General features: G+C 39.9%; 1 protein-coding gene across 2 annotated transcripts; it reads right to left on the bottom strand.

The window, feature by feature from the left end:
* Positions 1-5,896: 5,896 nt before the first annotated feature.
* On the bottom strand, positions 5,897-8,900 carry LOC147635916 (large ribosomal subunit protein eL14-like). Of its 2 annotated transcripts, XM_086801315.1 has the most exons (6): positions 8,774-8,900; positions 8,577-8,678; positions 8,130-8,259; positions 7,644-7,756; positions 7,432-7,529; positions 5,897-6,220 (listed from the first exon to the last, which is right to left on the bottom strand). In XM_086801315.1, exons 1-5 carry the CDS (start codon positions 8,774-8,776, stop codon positions 7,476-7,478), a joined length of 402 nt encoding a protein of 133 aa, XP_086657441.1. In that variant the 5' UTR covers positions 8,777-8,900; the 3' UTR covers positions 5,897-6,220; positions 7,432-7,475. The 2 variants fall into 2 exon arrangements, with proteins under 2 accessions (XP_086657441.1, XP_086657440.1); XM_086801314.1 differs by lacking the exon at positions 5,897-6,220 and having other exon boundaries at positions 7,299-7,529.
* Between the last annotated feature and the right edge of the window lie 7,038 nt (positions 8,901-15,938).

The raw sequence follows: 15,938 nt of genomic DNA, 5'->3' as shown, positions 1-15,938 counted from the left end.
CTACAAGAGGAGCAAAATCGACCTCGCTCCCATGTCCCTGACTCTTTTGATCCGCGTCACCATCATTAGACTTATATTTACATTTGTAACATTAACATTAATTTTGTAAGAGACCTGACATTATTTTGTAAGAAAAAAAATCTTTCATATATACAATTGCTTTTGAAGTTACAATGTCTCAATACTGTCATCATTCAACGATTAATCAAGTGAATAGTATGAGAGACAGATTCTTTGCAGAAAGTCATTTTCTCTTTTCGCCTTGGCACCTGTAATAAAAAAGAGATTTTGTTAGTGTTATATTACATAATGTTATGCACAACATACCAAATGGTGAATGTAAATATAAATGGTTTACCTTTTTAGTATCCATTGTAAATGTATAATCTTTTGGCAATTGTTCAATCTCCTCGTATTATGTAAGGTCTTTTCTAATTTAAGAAAGATATGGTTTAGATAGTGTGTTCAGCATTGTAAAGCAATTGTCCTTCCAAATATATCTCCATTACTAGAGGCGTATTCTCGGGTTTGACTCAAAATCTTGATCTAATGGAACAAGGTTATCATTAACATAATGATATCTGGTGTAGTGAAAAGTTGTAATGAAGTTTTGAGAGCCAATAATGTACTTGCAAACTATTGACTTCTTCTCCAAAACAAAAATGATGCCTTCTGTCTTTCTCATGTTCCAACCATTGTCCAAAAAGTCCAATGCCTTACTTGACTTGCAAATAAACATTGTTGAAGTATTTCTTATTTCTTCATCAAAGAAGAAGTCAACAAACACTTTGATAGAGGCATAAAAATAATAAGCTTGACATTCTTTGTTTTGCAAACAGATGCCTTAAGAGACTTCTTTATGTCGTGATACAACCTGATCCTATAACTTTCACTAGTTTGTGAAGTTGGCAATGGTCAATCTTTGCTTCCAAATAATGGGAGGGATAATGGAGTCAAACGACCCTATCTGGAAGACGTGTGTGGTTCTAAGTACTACATATCATAGAAAAATATGCCATGGTCTGCAAGATCTCTATGAGTTCTTCCTTTGTAAATTTGTTCTCCTACATATGCATAGAAAGCGTCAAAAATCCCACTTATACTCTTCACTGGTTGCCAGTCTATCCTTATCCAATCTTTGCTTCCAAATAATGGGAGGGATAATGGAGTCAAACGACTCCATCCAGAAGACGTGTTTGGTTCTAAGTACTGCATATCATAGAAAAATATGCCATGGTCTGCAAGATCTCTATGAGTTCTTCCTTTGTAAATTTGTTCTCCTACATATGCATGGAAAGCGTCAAAAATCCCACTTATACTCTCCACTGGTTGCCACTCTATCCGATTGGATGGATAAATATCTGTATAAAACCAAATGATTAGACATTTTTAAAACAACAACTAGACACTTTTAAAACAATAAGGAGACATGATTGAATGAATAAAAAATTGCATAATAACAACAATTAAACACTTTTAAAACAAAATAAACTTTGACTAAGATACTACTCACAGTTGGGACGATATCGTGAAAGACCAGGAGGAATTTTTTCACCCTCAATTCTACATGCTGGAGAACATGTTGTATTAGTACCTCTATCACACGCTTGCTCGATTCATATACCTTGAACTCTTTAACTTATCCCTTGAATGGCTCCACAAATTCATTAGCATTTCTCCTCTTCCTCTTCCTCTTCCTTCTCTGTAAAAGTACCCACCTCCCGATTGTAATTGTAGATGGTATTCATGTCTTATCGTCCGTATTATAACTATTGAATACAGTAATAGCTGAAATGCTAGTGCGAGGCTTTCTACAGGTTGTCATTTTGTGTAGCAAAAGACACACGAAAGAAGATGATGAGAGCTTAATTTGGAGAAGACTTAGAAAAACAAAGAACGACTATGTTGGAGACGAAGAAGATCAAAGCTAGTTTTGGAAAGAAACTTAGAGATTCTCTATCATAAACTACCATTCTCTATATTAACTACCACTATCTTTTAGCATACGTGCAAAGTTTCGGTAGTATTATTTTATTATTATTTTAAGTTGAGTAAATGTTATTTTAAGATGCATTTTGAGCATAATTTTACTCTATTTACTTGAATTCTTGCTTTAAAATGCTGAATTTCTCTGTTACGAAAGCCTCCTCCTCATTGGTTGAGCGCCACTCTCTCTCTAGAACTAAAAGGTCCAAAATTGAGTCCACATTTCTCCTAATGTGCCCTTCCAAATATATCTCCATTACTAGAGTCATATTCTCGAGATCTGACTCCAAATCTTGATCTAATGGAACAAGGTTACCATTAACATAATGGTATCTAGTGTAGTGAAAAGTTGCAATGAAGTTTTGAGAGCCAATAATGTACTTACAAACTATTGACTTCTTCTCCAAAACAGAAATGATGCCTTCTGTCTTTCTCCTATCCCAACCATTGTCCAAAAAGTCCAGTGCCTTACTTGACTTGCAAATAAACATTGTTGAAGTATTTCTTATTTCTTCATCAAAGAAAAAGTCAACAAACACTTCGATAGACATAACAATAGTAAGCTTGACATTCTTTGTTACAACAGATGCCCTCAGAGACTTATGTATGTCGTGATACAACCTGATCTTATAACTTTCACTAGTTTGTGAAGTTGGCAATGGCCAATCTTTGCTTCTAAATAATGGAAGGGGTAATGGAGTCAAACGACCCCATCCAGAAGACATGTTTGGTTCTAAGTATTGCATATCATAGAAAAATATACCGTGATCTGCAAGATCTCTATGAGTTCTTGCTTTGTAAATTTGTTTTCCTACATATGCATAGAAAGGGTCAAAAATTTCGCTTATACTATCCACTGGTTGCCAATCTATCCTATTGGATGGACAAATATCTACATAAAACCAAAAGATTAGACATTTTTAAAATGACAATTAGACACTTTTAAAACAATAAGGAGACAGGATTGAATGGATGAACAACTGCATAATAACAACAATTAAACACTTTTAAAACAAAAGAAGCTTTGACTAAGACACTGCTCACAATTGGGACGATATCGTGGTGGAAGACCAAGAGAAAATCTTTTCACCCTCAAGTCTACATGCTGGAAAACATGTTGTATTAGTACCTCTGTCACACACTTGCTAGATTCACATACCTTGAACTCTTTAACTTGTCCCTTGAATGGCTCCATAAATTCATTAACATTTCTCCTCTTCCTCTTCCTTCTTTGTAAAAGTACCCAGATCCCAATTGTAATTGCAGCATCGTCCGTATATTATAACTATTGAATACAGTAATAGCTGAAATGCTAGTACGAGGCTTTCTACTACAAGTTGCCATTTTGTGTAGTAGCAAAAGACACAAAAGAAGAAGATGAGAGCTTAATTTGGAGGAGACTTAGAAAAAGAAAGAACGACTATGTTGGAGACAAAGAAGATCATAGCTACTTTTGGAAAAAAACTTAGAAATTCTCTATCATTAACTACCACTATCTTTTAGCTTACGTGCAAAGATTCGGTAGTAGTATTTTATTATTATTTTAAGTTGAGTAATTGATATGTTAAGATGCATTTTGAGCATAATTTTACTCTATTTACTTGAATTCCTGCTTTAAAATGCTGAATTTCTCCATTACGGAAGCCTCTTCCTCATTGGTTGAGCGCCACTCTCTAAAACTAAAAGGCCTAAAAATGAGCCCACATTTCTCCTAATGTCATGTTGGCTTTTATACCCATGTCCTAGAGGTGCTCTAGGATTCAAGTCCTAGACATGTGTATGGTGGAGTTAGCTCTACGACTTGATTTAAGACTTGGTTTCTAGAGATTCTCTTCTATGATATAGTCTCAACGTCTAGATGTCATCTTGGACTAAAGTCCTAGAGGTGCTCTAGGTCTCAAGTCATATAATTTTCCCTAGACTCAATATACACTATAGGGCTTGAGTCCTACACTCGTACTATGAACTTAAGGGGAGTAGAGTTAGCTTAAGCCTTATATTGACTCTAGGGCTTGAGTCTTGGAGTATATATTATCTAGGGCTAGAGTTTTACCATGGTCTTAAGGGGACTAGAGTTAGCTTAATCCATCTTTTGGACTCATGTCATAGAAGAGATCTTGAACTCAATTTGTAGAGGTGCTCTAGGACCCCAAGTCTTAGAGGTAAAAATGGTGAAGTAAGCTTTTAGACTTGAATCCTAGAGTTTCTCTTCTATGTGTACTCATGTCCTAAAGGTGTTGTAGGACTCAAGTTTTTCTATGATATAATCCTTAGACCCAAGTGGTTCTCTAGAACATAAGTCCTAGAGGTGCTCTAGACCTCAAGTACTAGAGGTGGAACATAAACCAAGGTCATACATCAAGGACTCAAGTCCTTGGACTTAAAGTGCTAGTAAAGGCTCAGGTGCTATTCTGACACATGGTGTCAACTCTTGTATATTATCTTGGACACAAGGTCTAGAGTTACAACTCAAAGGATAGAGTTAGCTAGTGCTTCTAGCTAGCTCTAGGACTCAAATCGTAGAGGTAATCTATGACTTAATTCCTAAAGGTTCATATGATAGAGCTACATTAGCACTTTAGGACTTGAATCCTAGTGGTGCATGTGGTATAGTAAACAAGGGACTTAAACCCCAAAGGTTCTCCTAGACTCAAAGTCCTAGAGGTGCTCAAGGAGACTAAAGCTAGCTCTAGTACTCAAGTCTTAAAGATTCTCTACAGGTCCTAAAGATAAATATAGTAGGGTTAGCTCTTGAAATCAGGTCTTGGCGTTTCTCTACAAAGATGTAGACTAAAGTTCCATAAGTCATCTTGGACTCAAGTCTTAGAGGTGCTCGAGGACTCAAGTCCCAGAGGAGAAAGTCTAGGACTTAATTCTTGCGAGGGTGCTCTACGAATCAAGTCCTAAAGGTTCATGTGCTAAAGTTGGTTGTCGGAATCAAGTCTTAAGTTGTTCTAAGATATAGACTCATATTCTAAATGTTATCTTAGAATTAGGTCCTACTATCATTGCAGAAATCAAGTCTTGGTGCACCATGGACTCTAGGGGCAAAGTTTGCTAAAGTTAAATCTTGGACTAAAGTCCATGAGGTGCACAATCAAGTCTTAGAGGTGCTCTTAGACTCAAATGATGGTGAAGCTCGAGGAATCAAGTCCTAAAGGTGCTATTCTACCACATTATATCAAGGACCCAAGTCCTAAAGGTGCTATTCTACCACATGGTATCGAGTTGTATAGGTTGACTTTGACTCAAGTTATAGATGTTATCTTCTCTTTGTATAGGCTCTCTAGGGCTCAAGGTCCAAGGAGTATGGAATGCCAAGGCTATATAACTATCAGCTCCATTATGCATAGTATGGACTAGATACTATGACATCCCCACTAACGTATCAGTGCCCAATAGTGGGTGTAGAACTTTGGATCAAGATATACTCTCTTTCTCACACACACACACGCACATAAGAGCATATATTCACTCAAAACCCTTCGTACTGAGTTTCTGTCAACCCTTCGGAGATGCAAGAAGACTCAACCATAATGAGGCCTAACACTAAGGGAAGTAGCAAATAGAAAGAATTAGTGCAGCAAATAAGTAGTTCATAGGGCAAATGCACCGCTAAAGATAGAAAGAATAAGCACAATATCAACTGGCCGCAACTCTGTATCAAGATATGCTCTCACACACACAAATAAGAGCATATATTCACAAAAAGCCCTTCGTACTGAGTTTCTGTCAAACATCCGAAGATGCAAGGCAAACTCAAACATAATGAAGCCTAGCACTAAGGGAAGTAGCAAGTAGAAAGAATTAGTACAACAAATAAGTGGTTGATAGGGTAAATGCACCGCTAAAGATAGAAAGAAAAAGAAATATGGCATGCTGAAGTTTTGAATCTAAATTTAACACCAACTTATTTCAACCCCATCGATGTTGAGAAATAAATAATTTTGGTTATACACTTCACAACCATCTTCTCCGCATCTACGTAAAACAGAGTCCAAAGGTCTCACCCTAGCCACAAGGGGAGGGAGGGCTGAGGGGGAGTTGACTCAAGTAATACATCTTCGGTACTATCGAAGAGAACTAGTCATCTGTTTTGGCGTAGTAACAGAGGTAGATGAGTAGTGCAATCACAAGACAAAAGGGAAGGCTGTTTTTTTAATCAAACCCTTTAGGCATAGTAACAGAGGTAGTAAGGATTACCCTCCGAGAGATATCAACTCTGTTGCCAAACCTGTAAGGAAGAGGGGGGGGCTTTTAGTCAAGCACCAACTGTTCCAATTCATTTGCAAATCTGCTAAGAAATTTAGGTTAAAAATCCAATACATTTTACTGATCTCATTGTTTCAACTCAAATATTTTAGAGATTTGACCACATTCATAGCAGGAAAGCACATTTCTTTGATGGGGAGATCCTGTTCCACCATCAAAGATCTGTTGACACTTCTCCAATTTGTTCTTAAAAAGACCAGGGATGGAAGGAAAAGGAGAAAAGGCCACAATACAATCCACTCGATCTTTCACAAATGCAACGTGGTGATTTAACGCCAGACCAGCAAATACACTTTAGCAATGACAAAACTTGGGTGTGCACTACACAAGCCGTGAGCAGGCTGAGATAAATTTAAATCAGGAAAAGGTTAGAGCATTTTGTGGACTTGAAAAGTCCGAATGCACTAAGGATGAGGAAATGAAGCTCAACCACAGCTTGAGAAGGCTACTGGCTACCGACCAACACTGCTGGAGAGGGACATGAAAATTTCTAGGCACTTGAGGACAAAAAGCAGCCCTAAATCTTCCCACGGTGAGACCCATGAGCACCCATACATTCACATTCACCTCCATATACCAACAAATAACTATAGACCTGGTGCATGTAGACATATCAACACATTCTGAACTAAAGCTGACATTACAGACATCATGTTGCCCACCCTTTAAGCTATCAGAAGGGAAGTTTATTACTGAACTATGGATCCTGAGACCTGCACAATATAGTGGAATTTGGAGACAACTTCTTCAGTGACGTGAAGAGCTTGTACTGTGACACCACAATTGGCTTTGGACCTAAATGACAGGGCACCGCACAGAGAACCAGTGAGGCATTCAGGGCTACAAAAATGTCACAAAGATTTTAGGTCTACAAGATCATTTGCAGACTAACTCTTTGTGCAAGAACCCCACCCAGCGCACTTGGCTCTTTGTCAAAGTACTACTGACACTCATGGAGTAGATCCTTGCAACCAATCCCACTATAATGGTCTAGATGTCACTCTACAGCGTCTCAGAGTGCACAAAAGCAAAGAAACACATGATAGAAAAGGCATGTGTTAAGATGATGGCACAAAGGCACAAATTTCCGTTATTGTGAATAAAGCCTCTCACTACTTGATCTGAAAATTTTACTATCCAAGCACCTACGAAAAAAGGTAAGGAACCAAAGACCTTCCATTGTCTTTAAACCTTCCATACAAAAATTGTAGGATATACTAGGCTTTTTCTTTTCTCAATTTTGCCAACTCCCTCTTCACAATTGAACTTCTCTGCAAGATGCGAGACAAGACAACAGATATTATTTAGTCTATGACATCTCAACCATAAATCTTGACAATGGCTCAGCTTCTAGGCAATAATGTGAGCAAATGTTTGATGGTTACCTTGACCCGGGCCACCATAACCTTAAAACGATCAAAATCATTTAAAGCAGCCCGTTTTTTCTGAACGATCAGTTTCCTTCCCCACGAGCTGTTAGCCCATTTGTTGTGAGCATCTGCTCACATAAACTTACATGCACATTACTAAACAAACTTTGTACACAGATTAGCATATACATACAAAACCCAAGTGTACAAATACTCAAAACAAATGATTACATTCCAATCAATATGCTTAAGACACAAATTCTCATGCAACCAGGTATATACAAACAAATTGATGTGCAACCACATACATACATGCATACAAATCGAAGGAGAACCACAAACATACATGTCAAGGTGCCACCACATTCATACCTACAGATCAACATGCAAATACAAGCATGACCATGGAGATCAATAAGCATATAAGCCTGGAAACCATGCATACATGCATATCAAAATTTAAACAGTGAAAGGAGCTGAAAAAGCTTTTGAACAGCAGACCTGCAGATTCAATTGCCTCCGCAAGCTGCTTTTTCTTGGGCATCCTAGGGATGTCAATCTTGATATCAGTCAAGGAGAGCCTCTTGAAGTTCATTGATCCACGCACCAGGTCGGGCGCATCAACTAGTGCCTATAATAAGACATCCAAAAAGATCCATTATTATCCACAAAGCTGAAAACCATAGCTAGAACATGACTAGATGCACTCTAGATAGTACAATATTAAATCCAGAATAACCCAGGCTCCCGCCGATAGCACAAAGTTAAACCATCTGAGTGAGGGCAGAAAAAAACCCTAAATACTCAAAGCGCAAACGAAACCCTACATCCGTAGAAAACCCCCTAGATCAGGCGCAAAAACCCTAAAAAAAAGCACAAAAAATAGAGTGGGCATATAAAAAAAAGCCTCAAATTGAACGTGAGGTAGACGCCATTCCATAGGCTTACCCGGTTCTGGTCCACAACGTCCACGATGACAACAAGCTTGCCATAGCTAGGTCCATAGTTCACCATGGCCACGCGCCCGATCTCCACAAAGCGCCGGAAAGGCTGAGTAGAGGGATGAATCAGTCAGAAAAACGAGTGCTTCGCTTCCTCCATTCTCACGCCGCACAGACAGAAGAAAGAGATGACGAGGAGCTTACCATCGCTGGCGACCACCGCACAACCCTTTCGAAGCAGAGGAAGCTCTGCAGTACAACAGGAAATTTTGGTCTATCTTTCACTAGGGTTTTGAGGGCTTATAACCATGGTTAATCAATAAGCCCTTTAATTTTGTTTATTAAGTTTATTTCTCAATAACCCCTTTAATTTTATTCTTTCCAATAGTAAACTCCCAATTTTAGCGTGAGTCTTCTAGAATTTAACATGCCACCATCTCAACTCTGCAAAGTGATCTCTCTCTCTCTCTCTCTCTCTCTTTTGCGATTGCCTCAAAAATCATACGAGTGACTCTCTAAGTATTGCATGAAGGGGCACTCCCCCCCTCTCTCGCACCATTACATGTCTCTCTCTACCTGATCAAAAACCTCTTTGAGTTTTGCATGCAAGGACACTCCCACTCCCTCTCGCTATTATAGGTCTCTCTCCCTTCAACGAAGATTAGAACCATAGCCCCCCCCCCCCCCAACGGCCCGCCCCACCTCGCGCCCCTTCCTCTGCTTGCATACTTGCATGGAGGGACACTCTCTCTCACACATGGGGGTGTAACTTTGGCAAACATCCCAAGGAGCAAGAGACGTGGTGAGAGGCGGGTGCATAGAAAGTATCTTTTGATGCTACGCACAATGCAGGGGGAGTCCCTAGTTGTTGCCTGATACACTACTACTGATTAAGGGCCTAGCGACACTTTTTTTTACAAAGTGTTTTTCACATCGTTACTCACTAGGTGTTTCACACCAGTAGACATGTTGTAGTGCAATGTCTTTAGTAACAATACATCGCTTTGTGATAATTTCAATATGTCGCTTTGTGATGTTTATAATTGGATGATTTTTTTAAATATTACAGTGCTCAAAGAGTAACTGATCGGGGTCATTGCTCACTGAGGCCAATGCTCTTTGCCTTGTATTTATCTCCTCTATCTCCTTATTCTCTTACTCTTAATGTCTCCTCTTGCTCTACGTAGCCTCTCAATTTATGTCCCACTCTCACTGTAGTATTAATCTCCTCTACCCCCTTATTCTCTTATTCTTACCATCTCCTCTTGCTCTACCCTCTCAATTTGCCTCTCACTCTTGCCTTCTCCTCTCTCGTTCTTCCCTTGTTAGAGTGGAGACAAAAGTAGCAACACACACATATATGCAGCAAAAAGCAAGTAGCCATAGAGAGCATCACAACACACAAAGTAAATTGATGAGAATGAGTGAAGTACAAGTGAAGTGACATGATAAGGTCACTTACACACTCACTCATAAGAGTGTGTACACCAGAGATATATGAAGGAATGCTGAAGTGGCACGAAGGCAGCGTTTTGGGTCTCTATTGACGCTAGGGTGCGAAAGCTTGGGGAGCAAACAGGATTAGATACCCTAGTAGTCCATGCCATAAACAATGAGTGTTTGTCCTTGGTCCGCAGAGATCAAGGGCCTAGCTAACGCGTTAAACACTCCGTTTGGGGAGTATGGTCGCAAGACTGAAACTATGCATGGGGAGGAAACCTCCTAAGGAGGGGAAAAGTGACTCGGCCCATTATTACCCTCATCCACACACCACTATAAATGGCTATAAATCCCCCATATATAGTGATCATATGAACATGTACAAAGATCATGTGGTTGATCAATCCCAAATGGCAATAAGCCTAAAGATTTGTGAAAATCTTTGAACTTCTCTCATGAAAAAGCCTTCGTGAACATTACTGCATTATCGTGTGTAGAGACATATGCCCGACTAATCAAAGGACTTGTTGGTGACTCTGGCATTGAGACTCTCCCACCAAAGGACTTTGAGGAGCCAATAGAGTTGGAGTGGATCTCCTACAATAAGATCCTTCATGAACATATTGTTGAGATTCAAGCTCGATGTCAGTGTGAGCCAGCTATGCTATGTGCTGGCATGTTAGGTAGGAACATGTGTGAGACATAAATGACCGCGTGTCCAGTTGGCCATAGTGTGTGGACATTAGCTAGGGTTAGATGTGTGTGGACACAACTCATAGTGTTGTGTGTATTATGGATTATGGCATTATGCTTTGTGTGAGAGTGGAGATGGCTTCCCTCTATGGTTAGGGTTTGCAATATACATTAGGGTTTGCTCCTGTGTGTGTGTCTCCTCCCCCTCTACCGTTCTTTCAACATGGTATCGGAGCCTTGTGCTGTTTATTAGGGTTTATGAGTGAGTGAAGTGAAGAGGGAGAAGAAGCTCTGAAGAGAAGCTGTGAAGCTTGCCATTGAAGCTGTGAAGCTTGGAGCACACCGATTACTATCAGATCTGAGAGCTTGGCCTACCGGGTAAGGTCTTCTAAACATCCTTGAGCAGATTGCAGGTGATACAGGCAAAAACAAAGCAATTTAGAGCAACTCAAAGCAAAGCAAATTTCTGGTTTTTGGAAGCTTTCCATTAGAGCTTGAAAGCACTGATGTATGGTGAAAATACATGTAAATATGGCAAAACAAACATGTATCTGACAAGGAGAGATGTATTGGCAACTCCTATTCAAGCCCTATACTGATTTTGGAGCAATTTACATGCATTTGATTGAGTGAAAAACTCTGGTTTTTGAGCTCTCACAAAACAGAGAAAAGCAAGTCAAAAATTGATGCATTTGGAGCGTGTTTTTGGCAAAAATCCAAGCATTGACTAGTTGCACACATACCCAAGTGTGTTGGGGACTCAAACCCACTATCAAATAGTACTTCAAACCTTCCCAAATCCCTCAAATGCAGGCGATGCTGACTGGACTGCAAAAACAGAGCTTTTTCCATAGTCTTTGACAGGTGGAGGATCAAATTCTACTTGGTTGCTTGATACATTTCACAATTGCTTTAGCAATTAGTTGCCACACACATTTGAGAAGAGGGCTATGTGATTGGATTGATCAATTATGCTTAATTGGGCTGGGAATGAGCTGATTAAACAGGCTGTCCGCTGGTTGCAAAGAAACAGAGCAATTTTAATTAAGCAATTAATCTTTGTTCTTAAACAATTGGACAAATTCCTCTTACATGGAATTGATGGACACTATTGCTAAGCTAATGAATGCCTAGTTGCTCAATTTGGACAAGGATTGAAGAAATTAGAGCCAAATTACTACTGGTTTTTCTGGTTTTTCCCAAAACAGAGAAAGGGGTTTTCAAAAATTGATATGTACACATGTCAGATGGTGTTGATATTCAACATTGAGGTTGTTTAGGTGTCAATGCAAGTTGCCCATACTTGATTGCACCACTACATTGTGATTTGGAGCCTTGGAAAGCGCATCAAAGCAGGGTATCTCGGACTGCGTGAGCCAGTTCATTTTGGATGCATACAGGTTGATTTTCTACATCAAATTTGAAGATTGTTGGTTGTTTTGGAGTACCAGGAACACTCATTGGAGAGTGGTTGAGCTGAGGAATGCTCATTTACAGATTTGAAGTGTGCGGAAGGTGTATGCATTGAGCAAATAATCCAATACAGATTGTTGGTGAAAAGCTGGATAGGAAAAACTTCCAGGCATGGAAGTACAGGATAAAAAGTTTCTTAAAAGGAAAAGGATTTTGGAATCTCATTACAGGTGCTGAGCCAGAGCTTGAGCTACCCCGACAACCTACACAGCAACAGGTTATTGCTCATAAGCAATGGTCAGAAAGAGCATTCAAAGTGCTGCATTATCTGTCTATATGTATTTCTGATGCTATGCTCATACACATACAGGATGCTGAGAATCCCAAAGATGCATGGGATACTTTGGTAAAGATGTTTGATACAGACACGAGTGCTCGCAAGTCTCAATTGCGACAGCAGATACATAATGTGAAAAGGAATAAAAGGAGCATCCATGATTATGTGCAAGAAATCAAGAAGTTTGCAGATGCATTGGCAACAATAAATGCCCCCATGCCTGATGATGATTTGGTGGATATTACCTTGCGTGGTCTTGGCAAGGAGTATAAATCATTTGATACATCCATCTCAGTTCGGAGTACAGGTTTACCAGACTTTGATGAGTTGGTTTCGCTCTTACTTGTTGAGGAAATCAAACTCAGTGATTCATTTCTGGATGCATCTACTAGCCATGATGATAATGGCAGAAATCAGGCTTTCTATTCTCAGAGAGGTTTTAGAGGCAGGGGGAGATTTGCATCACGTGGTCGTGGTGGTAATGGTCTCGTGGATGGCAGGACAGGTCATCACAACAGAATTTTCAGCCTTCATATGGTGCTACAGGTGGTCGTGGATATGCACCTCAGAGAGGCAGAGGTAACCCCCGTGGTAGAGGACGTTGGCAAGGCCAACAGACATCTATGCAAGATGTGGAATGCCATTATTGTGGAAAATATGGTCATATGGCAAGAGATTGTTTCCGCAAAAAGAATGTTTTGAGAGGGGGTAGAGCACAACGTGGTGGTCATTATGGTAGAAATTATGCACAACATGGTGGTGGAAATTATGCATCAAGCAGTAATGATGGTACAACAAATCATTTGTTCGCCATGAAACATGTTGTTGGATCAATGATGACAAATGCTGAGAATGATGACACATGGTATATGGACTCTGGAGCATCAAACCATATGATGTGTCATGGTGAATGGTTTGAGCATATGAAGCCTATGGATGTGAAAGGCTATGTGGAAACAGGTGATGATACCCAGCATGTCATTACACATGTTGGAAGTGTACCATTGGTTATGCATAATGGTCAAACAAAATCTATGTCAGATGTATTGTACGTGCCTTCTATCACAAAGAGCTTGGCCTCAGTTGGTCAAATGGTGGAACAGGGATTACAAGTTCGTTTCAACGAGCATGGTTGCTTCGTTGAGGACTTCAAACATGGATGTAGAGTCATTGCTAAAGGCAAGAAAGAAGGCAGATTGTTTAAGCTGGATGCTGGAATTCCTGAGTTAAAATCAGCCATGTTCTCTAAAAGCAGGAATGTGGTACAAGACATTGATATGTGGCATAAGAGGATTGGACATGTCAATATACAAAGATTAAAGAACATGCAGACAAGAGGCATTGTCAGTGGATTGCCTAGATTTAAATATGATGGGAATATACATGTTTGTGAAGCCTGTCAGTTTGGAAAGCAAGCAAGGTTGAGGTTTCCTAGAGAAGGAAATATGAGTAACAGGCCACTTGAGATAGTACATAGTGATGTATGGGGTCCTGCACAAAACCCATCTATCAAAGGCAGTTTATACTATGTGACATTCATAGATGATTTCAGCAGGATGACATGGATATACTTTCTCAGAGAGAAGAGTGAAGTATTGGAAAAGTTTATGGATTTCAAAGCTTTTGCAGAAAAGCAATATGGCTGTTGGATTAAATGTTTGAGGACAGATGGAGGTGGTGAATACACCTCAAAAGCTTTTGAGCATTTCTTGAGGAAGCATGGAATAAGAAGACAATTGACTTGCAGGTATACACCTCAGCAGAATGGTGTGGCTGAGAGAAAGAATAGAGTCATATGTGAAGTGGCAAGAGCAATGCTCAATGAAAAGAGCATGCCAGATTATTATTGGGCAGAAGCATGTGCTACCGCAGTGTATATACTGAACAAAACACCTACAGCAGCCATTCATGGAAGCACGCCAGAGATGCGGCTTACAGGTTACAGGCCAGATATTGGACACCTCAAAGTATTTGGTGGATGCATAGCTTATGTACATGTGCCTGATGAAAGAAGAAGGAAGTTGGATCCTAAGGCAGAGAAATGTGTATTTGTTGGATATGCACAGGATCGTAAGGCATACAAATGTTATAATCCACAAACTAGACAAGTGGTCATCTCACGAGATGTGGTGTTTGATGAGCTTGCTAGTTGGTACAAAGCAAAAGATGAGGGTGTCATTGAGTCACTTGAAGCAGATGTGCATGTGAACTTGCCACAAGCAAGTTCTAGTTCTACTTCTATGTCTGGGCCAGCAGAGCAGAGGTTGAGAGTAGTACTGTACGTCCATGGTCAGGACGTTTGAGGCATGAGATTGTGAGCACTGGGAGTAGTGCTATGGATAAAGGCAAAAAGAAAGTCGAAGGAATTGGAATTACAGGTTATGAGTCATCTAGTTCAGAGAGTTTGGATGAGGAGCTTGGCATACCTGTTTTACGCACACCTGGTGCGAGGCAGGATAGATATGTGCCACCACATGCTAGAGTTACAGGTGTACAGAGTGACCCGCATGCATTGCGGAGATCCCAGAGAGTCAGATATCCAGTTGACAGATTGACATATCGAGATTTTGCTATGCACTATGCATATATGACATCTATGGTGAAGCATGTGGAACCTACATGCTATACAGAGGCTATTGGAGAGCATGTATGGGAGAAAGCAATGGATGTTGAGATGGACGCATTGGTCCATAATGATACATGGGATTTGGTTGCATTACCAAAGGAGAAGAATGTTATTGGATGTTAATGGGTTTACAAAGTGAAGTGCAAATCTAATGGTTCTATTGAGAGACATAAAGCAAGATTGGTAGCAAAGGGTTATGCACAAACCCAAGGTTTGGACTATGATGAAACTTTTAGTCCAGTGGCTAAGATGGGAACAGTAAGAGCAGTCATTGCTATGGCTGCAGCTAATGGCTGGGAAATGCATCAAATGGATGTCAAGAATGCATTTCTAAATGGAGATCTACAAGAGGAAGTGTATATGGCACAGCCAGAAGGGTATGTACACCCAAGATATCCCACTCACGTATGCAGATTGAAAAAGGCATTGTATGGTCTGAAGCAAGCATCTCGTGCTTGGAGTGATAAGATGAGCAAATATCTTATCTCACTTGGTTTTCAGATTTCTACAGCAGATTCTTCACTCTATGTGAAGAAGACAGAACATGGGATTGTTTTACTCGTCATCTATGTGGATGACTTGATTATCACAGGTGATCATGGTGCAGATGTGATGCATGTCAAGCAAGCATTGAGTGGGCAATTTGACATGAAAGACCTTGGTGAGTTGAGATACTTTCTTGGAATAGAAGTGATCAAAGATCATGCAGGTACATGGTTAGTACAGCACCAATATGCATTGGATATGTTGGCAAAGTATGGCATGACAGGGTGTAAGCCTATGAGTACACCTTTGGAGCAAAATGTGAAGTTGCGGGCTGATTATGGCGAGGAATTGGATGATCCATCTATGTACAGAAA

Source organism: Cibotium barometz, chromosome 8 (assembly GCF_041138505.1).
Source record: "Cibotium barometz isolate CiBa-2024 chromosome 8, ASM4113850v1, whole genome shotgun sequence".
In the NCBI taxonomy this organism is placed as follows: domain Eukaryota; kingdom Viridiplantae; phylum Streptophyta; class Polypodiopsida; order Cyatheales; family Cibotiaceae; genus Cibotium; species Cibotium barometz.
Note: the sequence above shows the minus strand (reverse complement) of the source record. Positions and strands in the feature narration are given on the sequence as shown.

Bases quoted from the DNA above. Each gene is read 5' to 3' on its own strand.
- LOC147635916 (XM_086801315.1), bottom strand. The intron at 8,260-8,576 runs GTAAGCCTATGG...GTCTTATTATAG, and splicing joins ACGTTGTGGACCAGAACCGG to GCACTAGTTGATGCGCCCGA. The intron at 7,757-8,129 runs GTCTGCTGTTCA...TTATGTGAGCAG, and splicing joins GGAGGCAATTGAATCTGCAG to ATGCTCACAACAAATGGGCT.